This window comes from Pelophylax lessonae (genome assembly GCF_965119305.1).
Source record: "Pelophylax lessonae genome assembly, chromosome: 3".
Classification (NCBI taxonomy): Eukaryota; Metazoa; Chordata; class Amphibia; order Anura; family Ranidae; genus Pelophylax; species Pelophylax lessonae.
In genome coordinates, this window is record NC_138770.1 from 158,459,365 (window position 1) to 158,485,686 (window position 26,322).

Genomic DNA, 26,322 nt, shown 5'->3' on the forward strand with positions numbered 1-26,322 from the left:
TCCTGGACCATATTTACACGGTGGAAGATCTCGGCTCGGAATTATACCACACCCAACCGTCTTTCCCGAGATGTGGGCATGTTGGCTTACATTTAAATCCACACCCCGCTACACAGAGTTAATGTCTACTTCATAGAATAATCCACATACTACCTTAATCCTTTCTTGTGTTGCACCACAGAATTCAGCTTATATGCTCCTTAGAATGTACTCCCCTCAGACCCTACTCCAGTTATGGGAATTAACACATCTTTGTTAATGATTACAATCCGAGATACCTAGACTAAGCACAAGCCTTCCTCCCCCCCCCTTCACCCCCACTCTCCTTCATTTCTTCTACTATCACTCTATTCCTTCCCCCTGCTTCCCCATATCCTATTCTTTAATCCTTATCCTTTTTCTCCAACAAAAAACTATGCGAGAAGTTATGCAGGTTCTGCATTGAGATCTGTATATTGACATGTAATGTCACAACAAGTTGTATAATGTTCTTTATGTAATATGTATAATATGATTATACATTTTAATAAAAACGTATTAAAAAAATAAATAAAAAACTGTGTTCCCTGATGTAAATCCATCGTCAATTGCCACCGCCATGTGGAGCTGAAGAAAAAAAAAAGAGCTCTGCTCGCGAGAACAGCTGGCCGCTGAATGCCTTCTTTGCCGTTTGATATTTCTTATATACAGTATCTCAGAAAATTTACTACACCCCTCACATTTTTGTAAATATTTTATTATATCTTTTCATGCAACAACACTGAAGAATTGACACTTTGCTACAATGTAAAGTAGAGAGTGTACAGCTTGTATAATAGTGTAAATTTGCTGCCCCTCAAAATAATTCAACACACAGCCATTAATGTCTAAACTGCTGGCAACAAAAATAAGTACATCCCTAAGTAAAAATGTCCAAATTGAATCCAAAGTGTCAATATTTTGTGTGACCACCATAATTTTCCAGCACTGCCTTAACCCTCTTGGGCATGGAGTTCACCAGAGCTTCACAGGTTGCCACTGGCGTCTTCTTCCCTTCCTCAATGATGACATCACGGAGCTTGTGGCAGTTAGAGACCTGCGATCCTACACCTTCCGTTTGAGGATGCCCCACAAATGCTCAATAGGGTTTAGGTCTAGAGACATGCTTGGCCAGTCTTTTACCTTTACCCTCAGCTTCTTTAGCAAGGCAGTGGACGTCTTGGAGGTGTGGACGTCTTGGAGGTGTGTTTGGGGTCGTTATCATGTTGGAATACAGCCCTGCGACCCAATTTAGACATTTTCACTTAGGGGGTGTACTTGCTTTTGTTGCCAGTGGTTTAGACATTAATAGCTGTGTTTTGAGTTATTTTGAGGGGACAGCAAATTTGCACTGTTATACAAGCTATACACTCACTACTTTACATTGTAGCCAAGTATCAGTTTTTCAGTGGTGGCACTGCCGCCCCCTGATGTCACTGACCGGTGCATGTTGGACCGGTGCATGTGCATGGACCGGTGATGGCAGGGGGGCAGGGCCACCAGGGGATGTTGCAGGTGGCCCGCCCTTACCAATAAAAAACTGTCAAATGGCAAAGGAGGCATTCGGCCGCCAGCCGTCCTCAGAAGTGGAGTGTACGGGCGTCATGATTGACGATGGATTTACATTGTGGGACAACAGTTTTTTAATTTTTTTTAATAAAGATTTGTCAAAAACTTTCCTACTTTTTTACACTTTTTTGGTGAATGGGTTTGAGGTACTATGTACCCCATACTCATTCACATGGGGGGGGGCAGGATCTGGGGGCCCCCTTGTTAAAGGGGGCTACCAGATTCGATAAGCCCCCTGTCCGCAGACCCCTACAACCACCGGCCATGGTTGTGGAGATGAGGCCCTTTTCCCCGTCAACATGGGGATAAGGTGCTTTTGGGTGGGGGGGCACTCACCCCCCAATATTGAGGGAATGTGGCCTGGTATGGTTCAGGAGGGGGCATTGCTCGCCCCCCCCCCTCTTTCCTGACCTTCCCAGGCTGCATGCTCAGATGAGGGTCTGGTATGGATTTGGGGGGGGGGGCACACATACCCCATGTATTACTGCCAGAAAAACCCTGGTGGTAATTAGTGTATGCTTTTTTACTCTCTGGCCTGTTTGTGAATTGGACTTTTCTTTGGAAAATATCGCATTGTTTTTTTTTTTTTTTGGGGGGGAATTAGACCTAATTTACTGAATGCAATAATTTATGTATATGCGTAACATGAAACCCTTATCGCATGCGGTAAAGCGCAGTGAATTGACGCCATTGTAACAACAGCACGTGTCAACAAAATGTTTAGCATATTACAAACAGTTCTATTTGAGTGACAGAGCTGGACATTTTAAACCAAACTGGCTTCTCAACGACAACGTGTATTAAACATTGCTATATATTTATATTAATATCTGGATGCCCTGGCCTTATGCTAGCAAGCTTAGCACTTCATCTAACCCGCATGACAGAGGAAAGGACAGGAACAATGTGGTAAGGATCCTCCAGGGGGAACATGCGAGGGACACACAATGTGCTACACCTGCAACATTTGTATTTTGAAGCAATATCTCTCCCTAGTCACACAGTGAGTTAAAATTAGGTGAGGGTGGCAGGATAAAGGGGAGCCTGGAGGAGCCGCTTTACACCGTGGCATGACATACAGAATAGGACAGGAGGCATTGCATATACAGAGTCCTATCCCTCCACCTCATGCTGGGAAGTGTTGAAGTGGCTGCATCGCATATACTGCCAGCCAGGGTGTATTTTAATGGATCGTTTCTCTTGTCCATGAACTTTAATTGACAAGAAAAAAAAAAAAAAGCTACCACCAACTCCCAGGGGCTTTACATTTCAACCAGGGACACAGTAGAGGACGCTTTTTAACCATAGGCAGCTTCCTGAAATCAGGGGCTGTGCCTGGGACCCAGGGACTTCTGGTCACCCTATATTAATGTCAAACTGTTTGAGAAAAAAAAAAAGTGTCGTAAGAATAATAAAGTTTTTGGTATTTTGTTGTAAAATCATCTGGCAATGGGAAAACAATTCAGCACCTAGGTTTTGTACATATTTTTAGAATTCATTTTGTCAATATCACATTGACTATTTTACAAGAACCCAGCGCTTCCTGCGGCAGACATTAGCACATGATGTATCTGTCTAGAAGGTCAAAATGGACGACACCCCAGAGCCCAGCATAGTCTGAGGTTTCTATGGAAACCGCACACAATTCTGTGTGAGAAAAATATTTAGAACACATGTCATGGTATAGATTTTTTTTTTTTTTAATTATTACTTCGTACATCACACTATGTCTGTGAAAGTGTTGTGTTATATAGTAGCAAATGTGTTTAGTGGCAAAGAACATTTATTTTTTGTATGTTTTTTGATGACAATGTCCTAATTTTTTATCTTTTTGAAAAAGAGGTAAAACTAGTATAATGATGTTTATTATATCATTGATGCATAACATGTTACAGCTTTTTAGGGAAATATTAGTTTTATTAATACTACCAGGGATCCAGGGACAGCTGTATAAGATGATTTCCCCTACTTTGGAGAAATTTCCTGTGCTATGTTTACAGGACCAGAATTAAATGTAATGCTACCCAAAGAGAGGGGGCGTGTTCAAGATGGCAACTGGAGAGGACATGTAGTTGCAGAGCTCTGCCACATCTATTACTTCTTCTTCACCATTTGGCGTGTACTCAGTTTTCGATTCCACCCCTCTGTCTTGCTTTTATCTCCCTTTTATCTAGGGATAATAAAGGGGGGGAAATGCCGGTTGCCTCCAATTGAGTAGAGGATCTTCTGCCTTCACAGGCCACTGCTGGAGTGCGCTATGCGGCCTCATCCAACATGGCGACACAACCATATTCAACTGCCAAACCATTCTTACTTCAAAGATAGAGGACATACAAACTGACATCAACCTTATTCGCAGAGACCTGGATACTTTCAGGGAGCGCATCACCATGGCAGAGGGCCCTGTGGGGGGGGTGCCGTCCATGATCATATGGCCACTCTCCACACTAAGGTGTACTACCTGGAAGCTAGAGCTAAAGATGCAGAGAAATGAAACATATGCAACAACTTTCGCATTTGGGGGCTCCCAGAGGGTGTAGAGGGGACGATCCACCAGCCTTCACAGAAAATCTGCTCCGCTCCATATTTTCTAAGGCCGACTTCTCTGGCTTTTTTGCGGTAGAATGATCCCACCACATGCTGGCTGTGCTGGCCCCCTGGAGCTCCAAAACGTACCTTCATCTTTAGGCTACTCTCCAGATCCTGACCTACTCCTCAGATAAACTAGGCTGATATCTAGAGATGGAAATACCCTCCTACCCAAGCATTTTCCTGCCACTTTGTTTCACATGCAGCAATTTCCTGCATTGACCTTGTTTTTTCTTTGCCTAGCATTTTCTCCAGAGTGAGAAAAATCTTCTCCTCCTTCTCTGATTTCAGATCATTCTCCAGTTTTCCTGCAACTGTTGATAACACTTTTGCCAGCAGATAGACACTCAATTATCAAAACTGTTCGTAAAGACCATAACTAGGCATTGGACAAGGCTGAGGCTCAAGCGCAGCAGTTAGAGTCTAGATTTATTTCATCCCCTAATCACAACCTTCATTCAGAGTTGCAGATGGCGTTTAAGTAGGTAGAACTTTTACGCCCAGAGGCAGCCTCATAACAACTTCTTTTAGACAAAGATTATCTCAGGTTGTGGATGACATGTGGTTGCCATCATCCCATCAATCATTAGAAGTAAACATTGTTTTTCTCCTCTTATTCAGGATTTTTAAGGCAATCAATGAAAAAAAGCAAAAAAATATGTACAAAATTCAAATATTTATTGAAAATTTGTAAAAAAAGATCAATGCATAAATCCTACAGCCACATCAACCACATTGATCATGCTAACAAAGCAGTGGTTGAAGCACTTGATAACCATGTAAACATATTGATGAATCATGACAGTAATACTTGATCAGAAATGAATTGATGAAATGAAACAAGAAGGGAATACAATATTCCTCCACAGAGGAAAAAAAAAACCTCTGGGGAGGAGAGAAAGCCGACGCGTTTCAAATAAATTGACAACTTGTATTTCTAATCTTCTTCTGGGATATACATATATTGCAGTCCCTTCTCTATGAAAAAAAGAAAAAGAGACAAAAATAGACATACATCACTTATTAGCAAATTGTCAAACAATGGCTAAAAATAAGAATCCTCCATCAAAGAGCACATCAATGAATTACCCTACCCACCACAATTCTTTGTCTTGATACATCAAAATAGATAAAAAGATCAATCCATAATTCCTTCCCAAGAAATGCCTTCGAGCCTCACATCCATATCATGAAACAAATGGGAAAAGAGAACTAATCCCCAACAGATGAGAGAACCTTTTGTCCCAGTAGGGCCACGGAGTATAGAACTAAAATTACCCCATACACTGCGGTGCCTTAAACGAGAGTAAAAAAAAAAAATATATATATATATATATATATATATATATATACTGTCAATGTCTATTCTGGAAGAACATAGGGGTAGCTTCTGGTCCTGGACCTCACCTCAAAGACCTACAAGCCCCCAAATGGCACTAAACCGGATCAATTTTCATACTCACATGGGTCAGATATCATAGATTGCTTCATAGAATCAATGAAGATCCATTGGGTAATAGAAGTTTCATCCTGAAAATTGTCTTCCTCGATTCCTTTCACAAATATGATGTACTAATCCACATCCTTCCATTAAGGAAGGTAAAGGAAAATGGCGCCAGCAGTGGTCCTTGGCGTCTCCTTTTAGTACCCATGCGTGGCGGGAAACCACGCTGGGTACCTCCCCTTCTCCATCCGATTGGCCCGGAAATGGTCATATCCAAGCCGACAAACCGGTAGCTGATACTGCGGCGCTCCGAAAATGACGCCAGAGGCTATCCTGTTGCGTCGGATGGAGGAAGCTGAACTGGAAACTAAATACCACCGGCACAGGAAGCGAACACGTGACATGCTGGGGCCAAAAGGTCCCAACTAATGTGTCGCATTACTCACTGATTGCCCACCCCACGCATAATAAAATGTATGGATGGGCTTACCCGTGCCGGACCGGGACAAAAATTACAAACATCATGAATTGTTGCCACATGCTTGGATGGATTGCAAAGGCAAAACATGATGGTGGGAAGGTTTAATTTATGACATAAATGGACCAAAAATACCCTCCTATAAGAGACAAACCTGGGTGGTGTTAAATGTCATGTGTACATCCACATGGAGGGTTCCTTACAATTTCCAAGCCATGAAGACACAAACAAAAAAATAATTTGTTAAACAAAACATCCATAAACATATTGGTTCTGAAGTATTCGCATGGGTGTACATCGCCCCTCCAGGCCAACCATTCGATAAGGATGTGCTGCACCGGAGGGTCAAGCAACGACACCAATACCATATTCAAAACTTAGATAGTTGTTCAAAGAACTATATATACATAAATATACATAACACCCTGTTTTCCATATAACAAACAGGACAGTTGGGAGAGAAAAAAAAGGGGGGGGAAAGGAGGTAAATGGATTATTTTCAACAACACTTTGGGGAGGGTACAGGAGGCACTCAGTCAGTCTTGCTGGAACTAAATCCCTCCAGGAACGGTCTGAAACTCTCGGCCTCATTGGGACCCGGCCAAACCGTTGCATTCAGGGTTCGGATCCAACGAGCCTCTTTTTGAAGCAGGAGCTTGTTCCAATCGCCACCCCTTGGTGGAATGTGAGTGTGGTCCAAAACAGTGAAGTTGACCAAGGGCATACAGTAATGATGGTCCCAGGCAACATGCCTGCCTAAGGGCAGGTAGAGGTTGCCTATTCTCATACTCGCCAGATGTTTATTGGCTCGTGCCTGAAATTCCTGCTTGGTCTTCCCCACATAAAAAGAACCGCACTCACATTCCACCAAGTAAACAATCCCCCTGGTTTTGCAATTAGCAAAATGATGTAGTTTGAAATATTTGCCATTGGGAAGGGTACACGATAGTCTCTTCTGTACATATGACAAAAGGAACACGCTCCACAGGGGTATGTATCCCAAATTTTACACGGATTATTTCTCAAATCTCCCTTAAACTCACTCTGTACTAACAACTCCCTAATTGAGCCTGCTCTTTTAAATACCACAGATGGTTTGTCGGAAATGAATTTGTATAAAGTTGGATCACCAGCTAGGATATCACAATATTTGGTTAAGATTTTATGTATTTCTTTATGTTCGTCAGAATATCGGGTAATCATCCTGACAGTGTGATCCTCCTGACGTTTACCGGGTCTAAAAATCAAATCCCTTCTTTCTAAGTTTTTCACTTTATTGAAGGATTTTCTGAGGCATGATTTTGTGTACCCTCTAACTAAGAACCTTTGCGTAAGGTTGTCAGCCTCCATTTGGAAATCCTCAGCTGTTGAGCAGTTTCGTCGAGCTCTAAGAAAATGACTATATGGAATCGACTTTAACGACTCCGGATGGAAACTGTTGGCATGTAAAATATTTCCAGCAGTTTCCTTCCTATATAGTTTACGCTGTAATTGACCATCTCTATCTTTAAAGATGGTTAGGTCCAAAAAATTAATTTGACAGGAATTGAACACCATGGTAAAAAATAAATTGAATACATTATTATTGAGATGTTGAAGAAAAACTTGAAGAAGATCAGAAGAGTTGTCCCAGACGAGAAAGACGTCGTCTATGTATCTCTGCCAGATAAGTATGTGGCAGGTATACATAGACAAGCTCTCGTCTGAGAAGATGGCGCGCTCCCACTCCCCCAGGTACAAGTTAGCATAAGTGGGGGCACAACAGGTCCCCATAGCCACACCTTGCACCTGGAGGTAGTGGGAGCCTTGAAATTAGAAAATTTTGTTATAGAGACTGAAATCCAACATGGACAGAACAAATTGGTCAAATGCCCAGTTGTCCATTCCTTTTTGACACAAAATTTGTCTAACTGCTTGTATCCCCTTGTCATGTGGGATACTATTGTATAGACATTCCACGTCTATTGACACCAAGAGAGCTGATTGGGGGATCTGCAAGCCATCCAGGATATATGGAAAAAAGAGTGTTATGTATATTTATGTATATATAGTTCTTTAAACAACTATCTAAGTTTTGAATATGGTATTGGTGGGGGTGTCGTTGCTTGACCCTCCGGTGCAGCACATCCTTATCAAATGGCTGTGGTTGGCCTGGAGGGGCGATGTACACCCATGCGAATACTTCAGAACCATTATGTTTATGGATGTATTGTTTAACAAATTATTTTTTTGTTTGTGTCTTCATGGCTTGGAAATTGTAAGGAACCCTCCATGTGGATGTACACATGACATTTAACACCACCCAGATTTGTCTCTTATAGGAGGGTATCTTTGGTCCATTTATATCATAAATTAAACCTTCCCACCATCATGTTTTGCCTTTGCAATCCATCCAAGCATGTGGCAACAATTAATGACGTTTTTACTTTTTGCCCTGGTTCGGCACGGGTAAGCCCATCCATGCATTTTATTATGCTTGGGGTGGGCAATCAGCGAGTAATGCAACACAGTCGTTGGGACCTTTTGGCCCCAGCATGTCGCGTGTTCGCTTCCTGTGCCGGTGGTATTTAGTTTCCGGTTCAGCTTCCTCCATCCGACAGAACAGGGAAGCCTCTGGCATCATTTCCGGAGCGCCGCAGTACCAGCTTCCGGTTTGTCGGCTCGGATATGACCATTTCCGGGCCTATCGGATGGAGAAGGGGAGGTACCCAGCGCGGTTTCCCGTCGCGCATGGGTACTAAAAGGGGACGCCAAGGACCACTGCTGGCACCATTTTCCTTTACCTTCCTTAATGGAAGGATGTGGATTAGTACATCATATTTGTGAAAGGATGGGACTTCTGTTACCCCATGGATCTTCATTGATTCTATGAAGCAATCTATGATATCTGACCCATGTGAGTATGAAAATTGATCCGGTTTGCATTAGTGCCATTTGGGGGCTTGTAGGTGTTTGAGGTGAGGCCATTCATGGCCCCTCCAGGACCAGAAGCTACCCCTATGTTCTTCCAGAATAGACATTGACAGTATATATATATTTTTTACTCTCGTTTAAGGCACCGCAGTGTATGGGGTAATTTTAGTTCTGTACTCCGTGGCCCTACTGGGACAAAAGGTTCTCTCATCTGTTGGGGATTAGTTCTCTTTTCCCATTTGTTTCCTGATATGGATGTGAGGCTCAAAGGCATTATGGATTGATCTTTTTATCTATTTTGATGTATCAAGACAAAGAATTGTGGTGTCATTGTCAATGGTTTCATTGATGTGCTCTTTGATGGAGGATTCTTATTTTTAGCCATTGTTTGACAATTTGCTAATAAGTGATGTATGTCTATTTTTGTCTCTTTTTCTTTTTTTTTTTTATAGAGAAGGGACTGAAATATATGTATATACCTGAAGAAGATTCGAACTACAAGTTCTCAAGTTATTCGAAACGCGTCGGCTTTCTCTCCTCCCCAGAGGTTTTTTCTTCCTCTGTGGAGGAGTATTGTATTCCCTTCTTGTTTCATTTAATCAATTCATTTCTGATCAAGTATTACTGTCATGATTCATCAATATGTTTACATGGTTATCAAGTGCTTCAACCACTGCTTTGTTAGCATGATCAATGTGGTTGATGTGGCTGTAGGATTTATGCATTGATCTTTTTTAACAAATTTTCAATAAATATTTGAATTTTATTACATATTTTTTTGCTTTTTTTATTGATTGCCTTAAAAATCCCGAATAAGAGGAGAAAAACAATGTTTGCCTCAAAACAACTTCTTAACCAATCTCAAGGCATATTTGAACACTGAGAAAAGAATGACAGTTTCCTAGTGTGTAAGAGAAGAAGGGAGTGACGCCGCTCCAGGTGAGGGTGAAAGCTCCCAGGAAATGGTGTGCAGGTCCATTCCGTGGTTCGGTATATACAACCAAAGTGTGGTTGGCCAAGTAACAACCCCCCATGACTGGCATTGCAGGTATGATGGACTAATGCAGGGCTTGACAAATTTGCCTGAAATCTAGGAGCCAGCTAAAAAAGTTGGGAGACAGTTTTTTTTTTTTAAACTAACAACCAAGCTTTATTTAGTAAAACGGACACTAAATTTACACATAAATACGACTAGAACCCCACTCTCATCTATAGCGCAATTGGATGGAAACAGACTGTCTGTCTCTTTCCATCCGATGCCATCTGATCCGATCCACGGGGTGGATAGAAAATAGAAACACTATCCGTCTGTTTTTGGTGGACAGGATCAGATGGCGGCAGATTACTGCTCCATAGAGGAGAATGAAGGGTTCGATCAGGGCTGCCTGAAAAACTGACAGGCGGACCTGATCAGACAGCCCGTGTGAAAGGGGCCTTTGGCTGTGGCATGGCGATGAGGAAAAAAAAAAAAAAAGATTATACGTACACATATATATATATATATATATATATATATATATATATATATATATACTTTTTTTTAATAATAATAATTGAAAGAAAAAAAGAAAAATAATTTTTATTTTTTTTAATATTTAACCTCCCTGGCGGTAAGATTCTGTCAGGAATTCTGTTCCAAAAGCGGTACAATTCTTTTCATGGAAATTTGGCGTTATGTATTATAGGCCTACAATTCTTAGTAATTACTGACTTAAACCTGACCAAAACAAGTCTCTAGTAGACATCCCAGATGTGATAAATTTGAAACACAAACTAGTGAATTATAATCGAATCAATAATATTATTTTATTATTTAATATATATAATAAAATTATATTATTGATTAGATTATAATTCATGCGTTATATATTATATATATATATATATATATATGTGTGTATATATATATATATATGTGTGTATATAGATATATATATATATATGTGTGTGTGTGTGTGTGTGTGTGTGTGTGTGTGTATATATATATATATATATATATATAACACATGAATTATAATCGAATCAATAATATAATTTTATATATATATGTGTGTGTGTGTATATAGGTGTATATATATATATATATATATATATATATATACATATATACACATATATATATATATATACATATATATATATATGTATATATATATGCATATATATATATATATATATATATATATATATATATATATATAATATAAAATGTGTTATGTGTTTTGTGCAACGTTTTTTTTTTTTTTTTTTTGAATTTCCCTCTCTAGTTCCGCTCCCATGCAGCATTGCTGCTGCAGGGAACGGAACTAGGAAGTCCTCCTACCGACAGACGAGCGGCGGAGATCTCACTGGCGGTCACAGCAATGAGAGCTCATCGCTGGATCGCCAGGATAAGGTAAAAGACGCTCCGCTGCGCTGTCTGCATAGCTCTGCCATTCACCCCGAGCGTGACTCGGGGATACCGCTAATAGCAGAAAATTCCTACCCCGAGTCACGCTCGGGGATACCGCTAGCGAGGTTAAAAAAAAAAGAAAACGATTATTATTATTATTTTTTTTAAATTTCAAATATAAATTAATAATAACCACACTCCAGGGAGATGAAACCTGCAAAAACTTCCCTCTCATCTGTTCCCATTAACAGACAGTGGAAACAGTCATTACTACCGGCCACCACAAGACGGCGCCAGTTCCCTATTGGAAGCCTCATCTCACAGAAGAAGGCCGAAAAGCCGGGGCCTCAATTTTCGGACGGCACGGAAGTCCGTGCACTCGAGGAGGAGGAGGGGGCGCAAAAGGGACAGGGCACCCCAGGCGCCAGGTCGCTAATTCTAATCGCAAATGCGACCTGGCGCCCGGGGTTTGTCGAGCCCTGGACTAATGGGTACCTTAGTTTCTGACCTTAATGATATTAAACTGAAAAAAAATATGACGAGGAATTGCTAACCCACCTACATACTACTATAACATCTGCACTACATGCTGACACCCTGCCTCCTCCCTTGATGGAGGCGGTTATTGTCGGTATTCTAAAACCAGAGAAGGACCCTGCTCCATGCTCTTTCGAATGTCCTATCTCCCTTTTAAACAGACATAATTAATCTTGTCCAAAGTGCTGGCTACTTGACTAACGCGCCCTCTTTGATATACAATAAACAAACTGACTTTATGCCTGGTAAGGGTATGGATATTAATGACTGGCATTTGTTTACTAACATCGCTGCCACGGTCTGGAGAGGGGAACCCTGAGTAGTTTTTTCTCTAAATGCTGAAAAAGCCTTGGACTTGATGGGGTGGAGCTGCCTGTGGAAAGTGGTTTGTAAATTTGGCTTTGGCCCTAGATACATATCTTGGTTAAGGAAACTGAATTCTTCTCCTATAGCCAGGGTCAGGAAAAATGGCACTAAATCTTCGCCATTTATGCTGCATAGGGACATGAGGCAATTTTGCAATTATCACCTGGGCTTTTTGCCCTGGAACCCCTTGTGGTTCTAATTCGATCAGCCGACTCTGTTCGGGGTATTCCATTGGGCCCATGGGAGGGGGAGATTTCCCTATACTCAGATGACACATTACTGTACCTTAGTAATACAACACATTCCCTTCAATCTGCGCTGGGTTTTATCTCTTTACTTCCTGGGATACTAATCAGTTTGGACAAGTCCTTACTGTTCTCCATGAATCCTAACGATCCACTCCCTATAGCTCCTATAGCTGAGACAAATAACTAAATTTGGATACCTAGGTGTCAAGGTGCAAGGAAACCTTTCTCGATGTGTTGAGGATAATCATTCTCCTTTCCTGACCAAATTTACCCGATCCTGTTCAACGTGGAAGTAGCTTCCTTTAAGTCCAATAGGACAAGTCAATCTCCTAAAAATGGTGTATCTCCCCAAATGTATTTATTTTATTCATCAAACTCCGGTCCCATTCCCATCCACATTTTGTCCGTAAACTTTTAAGCATTGTGTCATCTTTTATATGGAATGGCGAACTCCCAGGCTAGCAAAAACCGTGCTATCGGTGCATCTTACCCTGGGAGGCTTAGCCCTTGACAGTTTCTTACTTTTTTTACTGAACAGCGGTTCAAGTTTCGATCAGGTGTTTTTTTCCCAACCTAAGGATAATGCAGAGGTCACCTTGGAGGCGCCCTGATAGGGTCCTACACTAAACTGAGCAACTTTCCCTTCTGTGGCCCACTTTCTAACCCAGCCATCACTACCCCAATGAAAACAACCCTTCTGGTGTGGGACCAGGCTATGGCCAACTATGGTTTAGAGGTAGTGTACTCTCCCAACATCCCCTTGTGGGGTAGCCCCAACTTAACCCATCTTAGTTCAATACCTGACCCTTAACTATGGGCTACCCATGGCCATGTGGCACCCTAATGACCACTGGGTTGTTTAAAACCATTTACCTGTTCTTTCAATACTTGCAACTAGGGGAAACAGTTTCCATCAAGGATATTGTTGTTAACTAACCCTTTGAAACTGTACTTATTGCTGAAATTATGGACAAACCTCTCTCCGCCCTGTACTCCACATTAAATGTCACTCCTATGGCTATGGCTAGATTACAGACACTATACCACAAGTGGCAGGCCGACATCCTGTCTCTCTCAGAGGATGAGTGGGATGAATGCGTACAAAGCTTTCTACCTGTAACAATTGTTGCTAGAGATAAAATTATTCTATTGAAACTTTTACATCCAGCTTATTACATCCCTCACTGATTAGCTACCATCTATCCTCACACGTCAGACTTATGCCACAGATGTGGTGAAGAGCCTGGCACACTCATTCATGTATTGTGAATGTATCCCTGCTTACAAACTTGCTGGAGGGAAGTCATCACTACAGTGGGAGCATTGTCTCTTCCTGTTGATCTTTTAATATTTATCCTAGGTATTGTTGATAATCTAGAGACTACCTGCTGTAAACATGTAAATATGTTTGCTTTGTACTTCACCTTCTATGCCAGAAGGGAAATTTTACTGAGATGGAAGCTGCAAACCTCACTGACTCTTGATGACTGTAAGATGTCAATTATTAGGATCCTCCCATTAAATAAACATACCTTAGTAGAAATTACTCCAAAAATAATGATAAAATTTGGTCTATCTGGATCAATGCACAGAACCTAACTGTTTAATCTAGCCAGAGCTACTTCTTGTTTCTTTGCCTGGTTCCCTTATGTATAGTCTACTATACTGTGCCAGACATGACTAGAACATGATCATAATCTTGCCCAGTTTAGTACTACTAATACTAAAGTACTAGAAAGTAGCCAGAACTCTGTGACCAGCCCTGCTAGTGTTTGAGCCATTGTTCCCTCTTCGCCTTTTCTCCCCTTTATCCTTGTCTCCTCTTTTTCCCTGCAGCCTTGGAGTATAACTGCTGCCTGTGATACTCTGTGTCACGCAATGCTACCCTACAACTGTAAGGCACTAAGATTCACCCTCTCCTGGATTTTTACTGTATGAACTTCTGAATAAACTTCTATGTATGTTACTGCAATGTACCTAGTGTTCCCCTACAGTATGCCTACCTTACCTGTTGTACCTTTCAATTTTATGTTGTTTTACTGTATTGTGTACGACTTTTGTGTGTAAAATTACCACAATTAAATTACTGGTTTAAATCTACCCAAAGGGATACAGTTGGCAAAAACATACATGGGCTTTACCCCCTTAATACTGGACACTTTCAATTTTTTTCAGATTTCAGCGCTTTCATATTTTGACAATTACTCAATCATACAACACTGTACCCAAATGAAATTGATTTTTTTTTCACACAAATAGAGATTTCTTTTGGTGGTATTTATCCCCCACTGGGTTTTTTTTATTTTTTATTATATAAACGAAAAATACTGAACGTTTTGAGAAAAAAAGAAAAAGTTTTTCTTAGTTTCTGTTATAAAATTTTGCAAAAATATAATCTTTCTTCATACATTCCAAAATGTATACTGCTACATTTCTCTGGTAAAATAACCCAAATCGGTGTAAATTATTTAGTCTGCTTGAAAGTTCCTACAGTCTACAAACTATGGTATATACAGTATATTTGAAAATTGGTTAAACCTGATGTACTGACTGCCTAAATCATTTCTTGATGCCCTAAAATGGTATGATGGTAAACCAGTTACCCCTTTTTAGAAAGTAGACAGTCCAAGGTATCTAGTAAGAAGCATGGGTAGTTTTGTTTTTTGTTTTTTTTTTTTGTTTTTTTTTAAGTTGTCATTTTTTTTGTCACAATTTTTGGAAAATTAGGAAATTAAAGTTAGTTTTTTTTTTTGTCACAAAAATATATACAGTGTGTATAAAAAGTCTACACACCCCTGTTAACATGTCAGGTTTCTGTGATTTAAAAAAATAAGACAAAGATTAATCATTTCAGAACTTTTTCCACCTTTAATGTGACCTATAAAAACTGTAAAACTCAGTTTAACAGCAAACTAAAGTCTTTTAGGTGGAGGGAAGTAAAACTAAAATTAATATGGTTGCATACGTGTGCACACCCTTAAACTAATACTTTGTTGAACCATCTTTTTTTTTTTTTTACAGCATTGCTTTTTGGGTATGATTCTATCAGCATTGCACATCTTGACTTGGCAATATTTGCCCACTCTTCTTCTTGCCCACACCCCAAATCTGTCAGGTTGTGAGGGCATCTCCTGGGAACAGCCTGCTTCAGATCACCCCACAGATTTTCAATCAGATTCAGGTCTAGGCTCTGGCTGGGCCATTCCAAAACGTTAATCTTCTTCTGGTGAAGCTATTCTTTTGTTGATTTGGATATATGCTTTGGGTCTGTGTTATGCTGAACAATGAAGTTCCTCTTCATGTTCAGCTTTCTAGCAGAAGCCTGAAGGTTTTTGTGCCAATATTGACTGGTATTTGGAACTGTTTATAATTCCCTCTACCATGACTAAGGCCCCTGTTCCATCTGAAGAAAAACAGCCCCAAAGCATGATGCTGCCACCACCATGCTTCACTGTGGGTATGGTGTTCCTTTGAGTATGTGCAGGGTTGTTTTTGCACCAAACATATCTTTTGGAATTATGGCCAAAAAGTTCAGCCTTGATTTCATTAGACCATAACACATTTTCCCACATGCTTCTGGGAGACTTCAGATGTGTTTTTGCAAAATTTAGCGGGGCTTGGATGTTTTTTTTTCATGAGAAAAGATTTCCGTTTTGACACCCTACCCCATAGCCCAGAAGTATAAAGAATTCAGAAGATTGTTGTCACATCTACCACACATCCAGTTCTTGCCAGATACTCCCACAGCTCCTTTAATGTTGCTGTACGCCTGTAGGTTTTTGTCTCATCCTTTCATCAATTGTGGAGGGCCGTCCAGTCCTTGGCAATGTGACTGTTGTGCCATATTTTCTCCACTTGATGATGACTGTCTTCACTGTGTTCCATGGTATATCTAATGTATATCTAATGCCTTGGCCTTGGAAATTCTTTTGTACCCTTCTCCTGACTAATACCTTTTAACAATGAGATCACTCTGATGCTTTGGAAGCTCTCTGCGGACCATGGCTTTTGCTGTAGGATGTGACGAAAAAAATGTCTAGAAAGACCTACTAGAACAGGTTAATCAGAGGCACTTTAAATGATTGCAGGTGTGTACTGACTCCTATTTAAAACGTGATTGCTAAATCTGAACACAGCTCTATCCCCAGTTATAAGAGGGTGTGCACCACTTATACAACCACATTATCGTTCAGTTTGTTTTCCTGTTCTGAAATTATTTTTCTTTGTCCTATTGTTTTACGTCACAGAAACCTGACATTTTAACAGGGGTGTGTAGACCTTTTATATCCACTGTGTATATATATATATATGACATACTGTAACCGGAACAGGACAGCATCATCATATGACTGGTATGGTGGTTATCAGGGACACTGACTGGTGACAGAATGTAGAAAAATAAATAAATATTTTAAATTTTTCTTTTAATAATTTTTTTTCTACATTTTTTTCTTTACATTCTGTGACCACACTATGATTGCTCATAACAATGATGCTTAGTGTTATAAGCAATCATTTTTATGAATTCATTTTGTACCATTGTGAAGCTGTGATTGGCCACAGCTATTACATAGTACAGATGCACTGTGATTGGCCCTGTGTGTACCACATGATCACTGTGACTAATCAGAGAAATCAGCACAATAGTACACGATGAATGGCTATGAATGAAAGCCATTCATTTTGTACAATTATCATGTGATGGCTGTGATTGGTCACAGCCATCACATGGTACTGGCACCGGCCCAGTACAATGATCTGTTATCCACTGGCCACAGTGGGTGACAGATTGCGGTATGTGCTAGGAGCGTGTCTGGGAGGATGTCATATGACATCCACCCAGGATAGTAGAGCTCCCACTCAGCTGTCATTTGATAAAAGGCCAGGCAGAAAGCAGTTAAACATTACTTATACTTTACATGTACTTTAACCACTTCTGGCTGCAAGGATTTGCCCCCTTAATGACCAGGCCATTTTTTGCGATTTGGCACTGTGTTACTTTAACGGAAAATTGTGCGGTTGTGCGATGCTGTACCAAAATAAAATGAATGTCCTTATTTCCCAAATAGAGCTTTCTATTGGTGGTATTTGATCACCTGTGCGAATTTTACTTTTTGCGCTATAAACAAAAAAAGAGCAACATTTCTGAGGAAAAAAATAAATAAATATTTTTCACATTGTGCTATATAACATTAAAAAAATCTAAATTTTTTATCCTTTTAGGCCAATTTGTTTTCTGCTACATGTTTTTGGTAAAAAAAAAAAAATCGCAATAAGCGTATTTTGATTGGTTTGCGCAAAAGTTATTGCGTCTACAAACTAGAGGAAAGATTTATGTCATTTTTATTCATTTATTTTTTTTTTTACTAGTAATGGCGGCGATCCGCGATTTTTAGCGGGACTGCGACATTGCGGTGGACCCCTAACTGCTGACATTTATGACACTTTTGGGGGGTCCAGTGACATTACTACAGTAATCAGGACTGAAAATATGCACTGTTACTGTAATAATGACATTGGCAGGAAAGGAGTTAACCTAGGGGTGATCAAAGGTTTAAGTGTGAGCCTAGGGGGTGTTTATTAACTGTATGGGGTAGGGGCTTGTGAAATGACCACAGAGACCCTAGATCCTATATAGAAGGATCACACATGCTCTGTGATCATTTCAGAGAGAAGAACAGTCAGCTGTGTTTACAACAGCTGACCGTTCTTCTCTCTCAGCGGGGAGCGATCGCGGGTGTCAGGCGGCAATCGCGGCTGCTGGGCTTGTGAATTAGCCTCCCCACTGCCTAACAGGGGTGGAAGCGCACCGCCGGCGGTGCGCGGGAGCCCCCCAGCACCACGCCTGCGACCGTCGGTTCATGCAGGAGCCATAAAGGTGTTAAATACAGGAAATGCTAGTTGGTGGCACAGCACTGAATCACATCTGAATTGCACAGGAATGTGGTACAGTTCCTGTGCGATTCACATGCAGTTCATAGTGTGAACCGAGGCTTACTCTTTAAATAATCCGCGTGAGAAATATCAACGTTGATATTTTTTTTTTTTTTTTAAATACACTGCATTTAGTTAACCTTTTCCTTTCCACCTCATGGGACCCATTTATAGTCTCAAAATAGCATACGTTATCTTTTTATATTTAAAAATCTATTTTTTGGTTGCTCTTCTGCACTTTCTCTATTTTCAAATGTTCTTGCCTTGTATTTTCCCTAGATTTTTACAATTTCTGCAATTATTTGAGGGAAACACTTTTTCTTTGACTTTTAGCTGGAGGAATGCCTGTCTTTAATAAAAAAAAAAAAAAAAAAAAAAAACAAGCAAAAAGCTTGTTGCTAAAGAAAAATTTCAGTTGATGTGTTCGTTTTTTTTTTTTTTTTCTTTTTGTTTTTTTGAGTCTTGCCACTATTTTTGTTTCACAGTTTTATAAACTGTGAGATAAGGGTTCAGCATACATTTTTAAAAAAAAGTATAGTTTATATCATAAGCTGCAAAGAGAATAATTTCAAGTTTTTTTTAAAACAAAATAGGGTCTTTAATCTCTTGTTGAATAACAGGTCCACTTTAAAAAAAGACACACAATTAAAAAAATGAAAGAACATACTTTTAGCAATACTGATAAAAATGGTTTAGTTTAGAATAGAAAAAACTTCTGAGAAATTAAATGTTAAAAAAAGGAACTCTTTTCATGATTTTTTGAATGGATTTTTCTATCTCTTGCTAAATTTCAGGTGTTATTTGTCTACGTCTTGCAAAGTTACAGGTCCGCTCTTAAAAAATAATTAATTAGGAATTAGGCACAGGGACACAGTTGCTACTGCAAAAAAATGCCTCTTTTTTTAGGTATTGGTGTCAGGTGCTTTTTAGTAGAAAATTGTTTTAATTCTGCCTTTGCTTCCAGGGTTTGGAGCGTCAGATACAATCACTCCCATGACCAGCTGGTCTTAACAGGCAGCAGCGACAGCAGGGTAATCCTGTCAAACATGGTCTCCATTTCATCTGAGCCATTTGGACATCTTGTTGATGATGAAGATTTGAGCGATCAAGAAGATAGTCAGCATGAAGAAAAGTAAGTCACCACACACACTAGCACTGGCTGGAAGTAGAAGCAATGACTAAAAATCCCAGAAGTTTACAGGGATGTAGCCAATTTTCGTGGTTTTTTCTTTAGGTAAATAGCTGAAATACATGTTGCAGATCTTGACATGGTTTGGCGTAGCATTTCATGAATTTATATAGCCCAAAATGAGTTCTCTTACCTTTTTCTGTCTGTAGTTCTGTGCTGTGCTGTGGAAAGAAATATTGGAAATGCATTTCTGCACTCACATACTATACTAGTGTTCTTTGCGGAGATGGATGAATAAGAGTCAAACACCTCATATAAAGCTCCTCACTTAGACTTGTAGTGCTAAAGCAGGGGGTGGGGGGGGGGTAGTTTTCAGCAGCCCCAGGGAGAGTAGAATATTCTGTACCCCATACTATGCTGCAGAGGACTAAAGCTCTCTGCATGGAAGCAGTGGTCTCTCTGCAATAGTCCAACATTCCTCCAATATTCCTCAGTCAGAACTAGGGCTATGCAGTCAGCATGATCTTTGCTTATTGCTGGGTTCCAGCATCTGCATCCTCTCCCCCTGCTCCTCCCCTCCCTGTAAGAGTGGGCCGGGTATCTTTTCCCTGCACCAGCTGTCACTATTTGAAAACCGCATGGGCGCGCGGGGCTTCACCCATAGGGCCGCATAATTAATTTACTGTTTACTGTAAATGAATGCCTACAAGTACCGTCAGTCATTGCAGCTGATGGCTTGTAGTTTTCAGTGAGCTGCAAGGGCGTTGGTGAACACTCTTATAGTCCATTGATCTTCCTGTTCTCAGGTAACTGCCTGCCCGTATGAGTATGAGGTACGAGTAGATCGCTATGCTAAGTCTGCAGGTGTTGGACATTGCACCCATGACCTGCTGATCAAGGGTGAAGTGCCCTGCAGGCTCCTTAGAAGCCTGCAAAAAAAAGTGCATGCATTTTTATTTATTTTTTTAAATGTGAACTTGTCTTTTAAGATGGTGATTTGAGAGGCAAAGGCAGCATTATTGGTCTTGCTGTTGCGCTACATCACACATACACTATATTACCAAAGGTATTGGGATGCCTGCCTTTACACCTTTGGGATGAATTAGAGCTGAGAATGCGAGCCAGACATTCTCGTCCAACGTCAGTCCTTCACCTCACAAATGTGCTTTTGGAAGAATGGTCAAACATTCCCATAGACAAGCTCCTAAACATTTTGAACAGCCTTTCCAGAAGAGTTAAAGCTGATATGAATGCAAAGGGTGGGCCAACTCAATATTGAACCCTACGGACTAAGACTGGGATGCCAATAAAGTTTCTGTGTTTGTAAAGGCAGGCATCCCAATACTTTTGGTAATATAGTTTACTTAGGGCCTTGGAGTCTATAAATATTTTTGTAGTAGAATGCATTAATTTTTTTATTTTTATTTTAAAGCTGGTGTTATCTAGAATAGTTGTATCTGTGTCTAGCATTAAAGTAATAGCAGCCAATAACATGCCTACTGCTTCAGAATACGATACCATGGCCTACAATTAGTGGTTGGATAAGTGGCGGTCATCAGGAACTGCAGGTTGATATCAGTTCTCAGGCCTGTTATCTGACTGCAAGGTTTATGCCTGGAAAGAGTAGAGAACACGCTAGAGTCTCATAAGATCATCAGGGCTAGACTGCCAGAACCTAAGAGAGGCTTAATCACGTATTCATCCATTAGAAGAAATTTACAATAAAACCATACCAACATTCAGCATAATGATCATTACCAATTTCTATAAAGTATAGCATAGGTCTCATTTTTATATTTACAGTTTCTCAAATGAAAGACGAATGAGCAGCATGAGCAATAGCAGCATTTGATCTAAAGCCGAATAAATGTGGCTTCCGATGTGAGGTAAATCCTGACATATAAGGGCTTTGATAAAGCCTTCTTTGAAAAGATTCAATCTCTGCTAATGTCAAGAGAAGCGGAGATTTAGGTAGAAGCGTAAGACACTGCGTGTGTAGAGACATGCCCATTTCACAGGGTTTTAATATCAGAACAGCTCTAAGCTACTATAAAACCTGATAACGAAAATGTTTTACAAATGTTTGCAAAGGAGGGAATGGCAGACAAAGCATCTGAAACAATTTCACACTGTATTAAACAAGTGCGTTTAGCTATAATGCTAAAAGCCAAAATAGGAGTAACGGTAGCATTTTATGAATTTTTTTCCATTTTTTAGCTGCTGTTTGCTCCGTGCACGCAGATACAACCCTCACTACTTTGTCTGTGACAAAATGGCCGCTCAGCCAGTTTACTTCAAATGACTTGCAGCTGCTTGGCAGATGGAGTTGAGCACAGCTGGCAGATGGAACAGGGCAAAACAGGTCATTTCACGTAAAAAGCTATAGCTATTTATAAATGTATTTCTATTCCATTTTTACCTAGGTTGTACTCAGAACCCTCTTAGATACTTCTGGCTAAAACAAAATGGTTGCACAGCCATTTTACCTCACATGAACTGCATAAGTATGGAAGATGTATTTCAACAACAGCTGGCATAAGACACTTCAATCTGTGACAATTCCTTGTAAAATTCCAGCAGTTTTCAAATCTAAATATAATTTCAATGTATTTTATTTTACATGTTATCTGAGGTTAGGTTAGAATTTTCCTCCCTCAAACTAGCAGAAGGAACGTCTAAAACTAACTTTAGATAGCGTTATTTTACCAAAAGAGTAGTTGGTGCTTGGAACAGACTTAATCAGAAGTAATAAGTCAACCGTAAGGGCTCAAATACATCTTTACGGTGCGTTGTGTTGCCCATTGACATGTGTTGTGTTAAAGCAGCCCAAAATTGAATGAACTGATAACACACCAAAATGGGGCATGCACATTCTATGGCAGTGCACATCAGTGCGTTGCTGCCCTTGTGCTACACAACACAAGGTGCGATAGGGTGCTATACAAATGAATGGCATTACATTGCACCAACACACCATAGGAATGTAAATGGGCCTTTAGTGACTTTTATCATGTTTGGGACAAGCATAGATCTTTGCTAAGACAAATGAGTTAAAGTCCAACTCCATGAAGATGAAAAAATTCACGTTTGCAGTGGGGCTTCCAAATCCTCACCCCCAAAGTAACTATTACTAGCTTTGAATAGAGTGAGTTAGGGTTGGGATCACTGATATAGGAAGTGAGCAAAAATCTCCCTATTGACAACAAAAAACCAATTGAAGCCCATTTTTGCAATAGGATAATTTATTTGCCAGTAAAATGGAATTCCAGGGGAAGGAAGCTAGGGGAAACCTCCATATTGGGGACACAGCACTGACAATTCAACAGAAGTTGTCATCTTATCCTGCTCCGTTCAGAATTTTTTTTTTTTTTTTTTAATGTGGTTTTATCTGGATTTCTACCAGTATCCTCGATGGAGCTTAATAGGACAAGGATTAGCTACAAAAGAAAAAAAAATGCATCTTCTTAACTTAAACCCCTCCTCTGCACCTTTATGCTCACTGTGTTTAAACATAAACGGTATAATGCCAAGATAGCCAGAGCGGTGGAGTGTGGATAAAGTCACAATGCAAAAAGAAAAACACACAAGGTGTGTTTAGGGTAGTAAAAGTATGTGCTAAGTCCCAAATTTAATGTGTAAACTTGAAATGGCTGCAGCTCCTCTGTATGAGTTTAGGATATTAAATCTTGCACGGTCAAAGCAAAAGAAATAGCAGGCACCGCAATCTAAGTGTAGATTTATTTGAAACCATAAAAAGAAGTTAAAATTGCACTAACATTGTATAAAGTCTTTGTAGAGCTGTAGCAGAAAGCAATTAAAAACAGGACCTTTGGCGGGAGTCAGCGTGGAGCGCACCATCAGCCTCGAACCAAGAGTGGTTTGACAAAGGGGCGTGTCCCTAAAATACGTAACCACGCCCCATTCTGTAATACTTGTGTATCTCCAGCTCCACTCTTGTTTCAAGGCTAATGGTGCACTCCACAATGGCTCCCGCTGAAGGTCTTGGTTATCACTGCTTGCTGCTCTGCCCCTACGATCTCTAGTCAAGCTTCAATCGCATGCTCTGCATATACAGCCTAGCTGCTTCCAGGCGTCACTCTGCTCTTCCCCTGACGCACCCTGCCGAGCGATACTTGAGGACTAGTAATGCTTTTATGATTTTATACAATGTGAGTGCAATTTTACTTATTTTTGTTGTTTGAAATAAATCTACACTTAGATAGCGATGCCTGCTTTTTCTTTTGTTTTTATGTTCACTGTATGCCTACTGCAGACACTGCTTTTTTTTTTTTTTTTTTTTTATTTAGTTTTTTTACATTTTGTTACTTATGTATTATGTTTAGGACTTAAATTAAACAAATATTAATTTGTAATGTAACACAGTGTAGGAATGCTTCATACTTACCAATTGACAGTCGACAGCCTCCAAATTTTCTATGGCTGTATTGTAATATAATATGTGTGCCTGTTCTTATTATTATGTTATTGCTGTGCTGTATGATGACACAAACACCAAAATGATGCAGTGCGCCCGTGCCTCCTAACATTCTCCACCCCAGAAAAGTTGCTCCTTACCAAACTTCTTTGATTCCTCCCCTGCCCACATGACCGTGTTTGGGCCTGGTGATTGGCTGCCCCGGTGCAAGCGCTGTCACATGGGGGAGCTCATGTGCTCTCCTATACCTAGAAGCTCCAGTGTTAAAGCAACAGAGTATGGGCTTCATCAAAATTGGGAGGCAGCAAAGTTGCATGGTTTGTTGAGTATGCCTGGCTAGGGGGTGGGCTATCAGGAAGCACCATCACTCTGCCCTGAGTGGACCAGTCCAGTGTCCCTTTAGGAGCAGGGAGATAACATTATGACACTGCAGCACACATAACCAGGTAGGCAGTATCAAATTATTACATTTAACCAAGACTATTTTACTGTGTTATTTAATGGAATATTATATAAGATCTCAGCATTGAATTATTTTTGCCTGAATTCTTCCTATTTGTTGTGGCCATGATAAGAGGGTTTCCTTAATTTTTACACAACAGAAGTGAGACTCAAGAGGCTAGATTTGAGAAGATACGAGACAGCAGTGAGGCATTCTAGTCCAGAATAGAAATATCAGTGAGCCGACTCTTTTAAAAGCAATTAGTAGCATTGTGCATTATTTTCTCTCAATGAGCAGAAATAATACTAGATATGGGTACTGAACAGTTTAAAGTGACAAAGGGACATTAATAATGCCTGACATGAACACAAGACAATAGAGATTTTAAAATGATCTGTGACCTCAGGACATCCCGCCATTGCCTGTCCCTGTCCGTCATTCTTGTTGTAGGCTTATAATTATTGTGTGGGATAAATACTTGCCATCATATTTTTTTTCCTCCCTGGCTAATTGCATTTTTTGTTTTCTCCTAGAACAAAAGAGCCTCTCCAGGACAGTATAATAGCTACCTATGAAGAACACGAAGACAGCGTGTATGCCGTGGAATGGTCCTCTGCAGACCCCTGGCTCTTTGCTTCCTTAAGTTATGATGGAAGGCTGGTTATTAACCGAGTCCCAAGAGCACTCAAATATAACATACTGCTGTAATTTCTGCCTTCGTCCGAGCTGAAGTGATTGCATGGCACTGATGGCTTATTTCCTGTAATTTGGAGGCTTGAGTGCTGGATATCTGCAATGTGTTATTATATTTGTTTATTGTAAGCTTTGTCATAACTGACCAAATCTCGGGGCCACAGCTGACCTCTTTATATTGTTCGGTTTGGGCACTGTCATGCTGTATTTAAATGAAATAGATGTCAGACTGTGTTAATGATTTGGACATCTGTGGGTGCAGTGCAGAGCTGTTATCATTTTATATTGGAAATGCTGTGTAGATCATAGCTGTGTACAGTGGCCGTGCAGCATTTAGCATCAATGCCTTACAGTTATGAGGTCCTTGGATTGATAATATTGTGTCAAGGCACAAAAATACTTAAGTTGTCTATATGTATGGTCACTGTAAATTTGGTTGTACAGAAGTCGATCTACTGATCAACTTCTTTATAACAGCCCTGTTGGGTTTTCCCGACTCAATAGGCACTGCAGGCTGTGAGAACACAATAACTTTAACTGGGAGGATTCCCCCATCTACAGCAAGTGTGCGGATGGGGGAATCAAGTCAGTTTTTTTCGTTCAACCCACTGGTTGAGTGAAAAAACTGACTCATCTATGGGCTGCTTTAGACTCACTAGAAATCCATCAAGTTATTAAGAGAGACTAGGTGGCTCATTTTACACAACAGTGAACTGGTATGAGTGCTCATGCACACGGCCTATTGGAACATATAACGTAAAATATAGCCATATTTTGGTGCCTGAGAGTCAAAAGTGAGCAAATGTGTGTTAAAGGAGTTGTAAAGTCAAAAGATTTTTTATCTTTTTGCATTCTAGGCATTAAGATAAAAAACCTTATGTGTGTAGCAGCCCCCCTCGGCCCCCCTAATACTTACCTGAGGTCCCTCTCTCTCCAGCAATGTCCACAAGTGTCTCAACCATTTGAGATTTTTCCCTTTCTGTCTCACTGGCAAAGCTTCTTCCAGACAGGAATTGGGATGAATCTACAAAAGACACACAGACAGAAATGTAGCCTTCCCCTACTATACTAAAAAAAAAAATTATTTCTGTGTATGTTGCTGTTGAAAAGTACCCTTCGCTTCTTGCCTAGTAAA

At 40.2% G+C, this 26,322-nt stretch overlaps 1 protein-coding gene across 1 annotated transcript in view; it reads left to right on the top strand.

The window, feature by feature from the left end:
• Positions 1-25,482, top strand: part of EIPR1 (EARP complex and GARP complex interacting protein 1) — a 459,494-nt gene extending 434,012 nt beyond the window's left edge. The window contains exons 8-9 of the mRNA XM_082251893.1: positions 19,453-19,620; positions 25,028-25,482. Of these exons, the coding sequence (XP_082108019.1) occupies positions 19,453-19,620; positions 25,028-25,202 (343 nt within the window). The 3' untranslated portion in view covers positions 25,203-25,482. The remainder of the gene's footprint in view (positions 1-19,452; positions 19,621-25,027) is intronic.
• Positions 25,483-26,322: the final 840 nt, after the last annotated feature.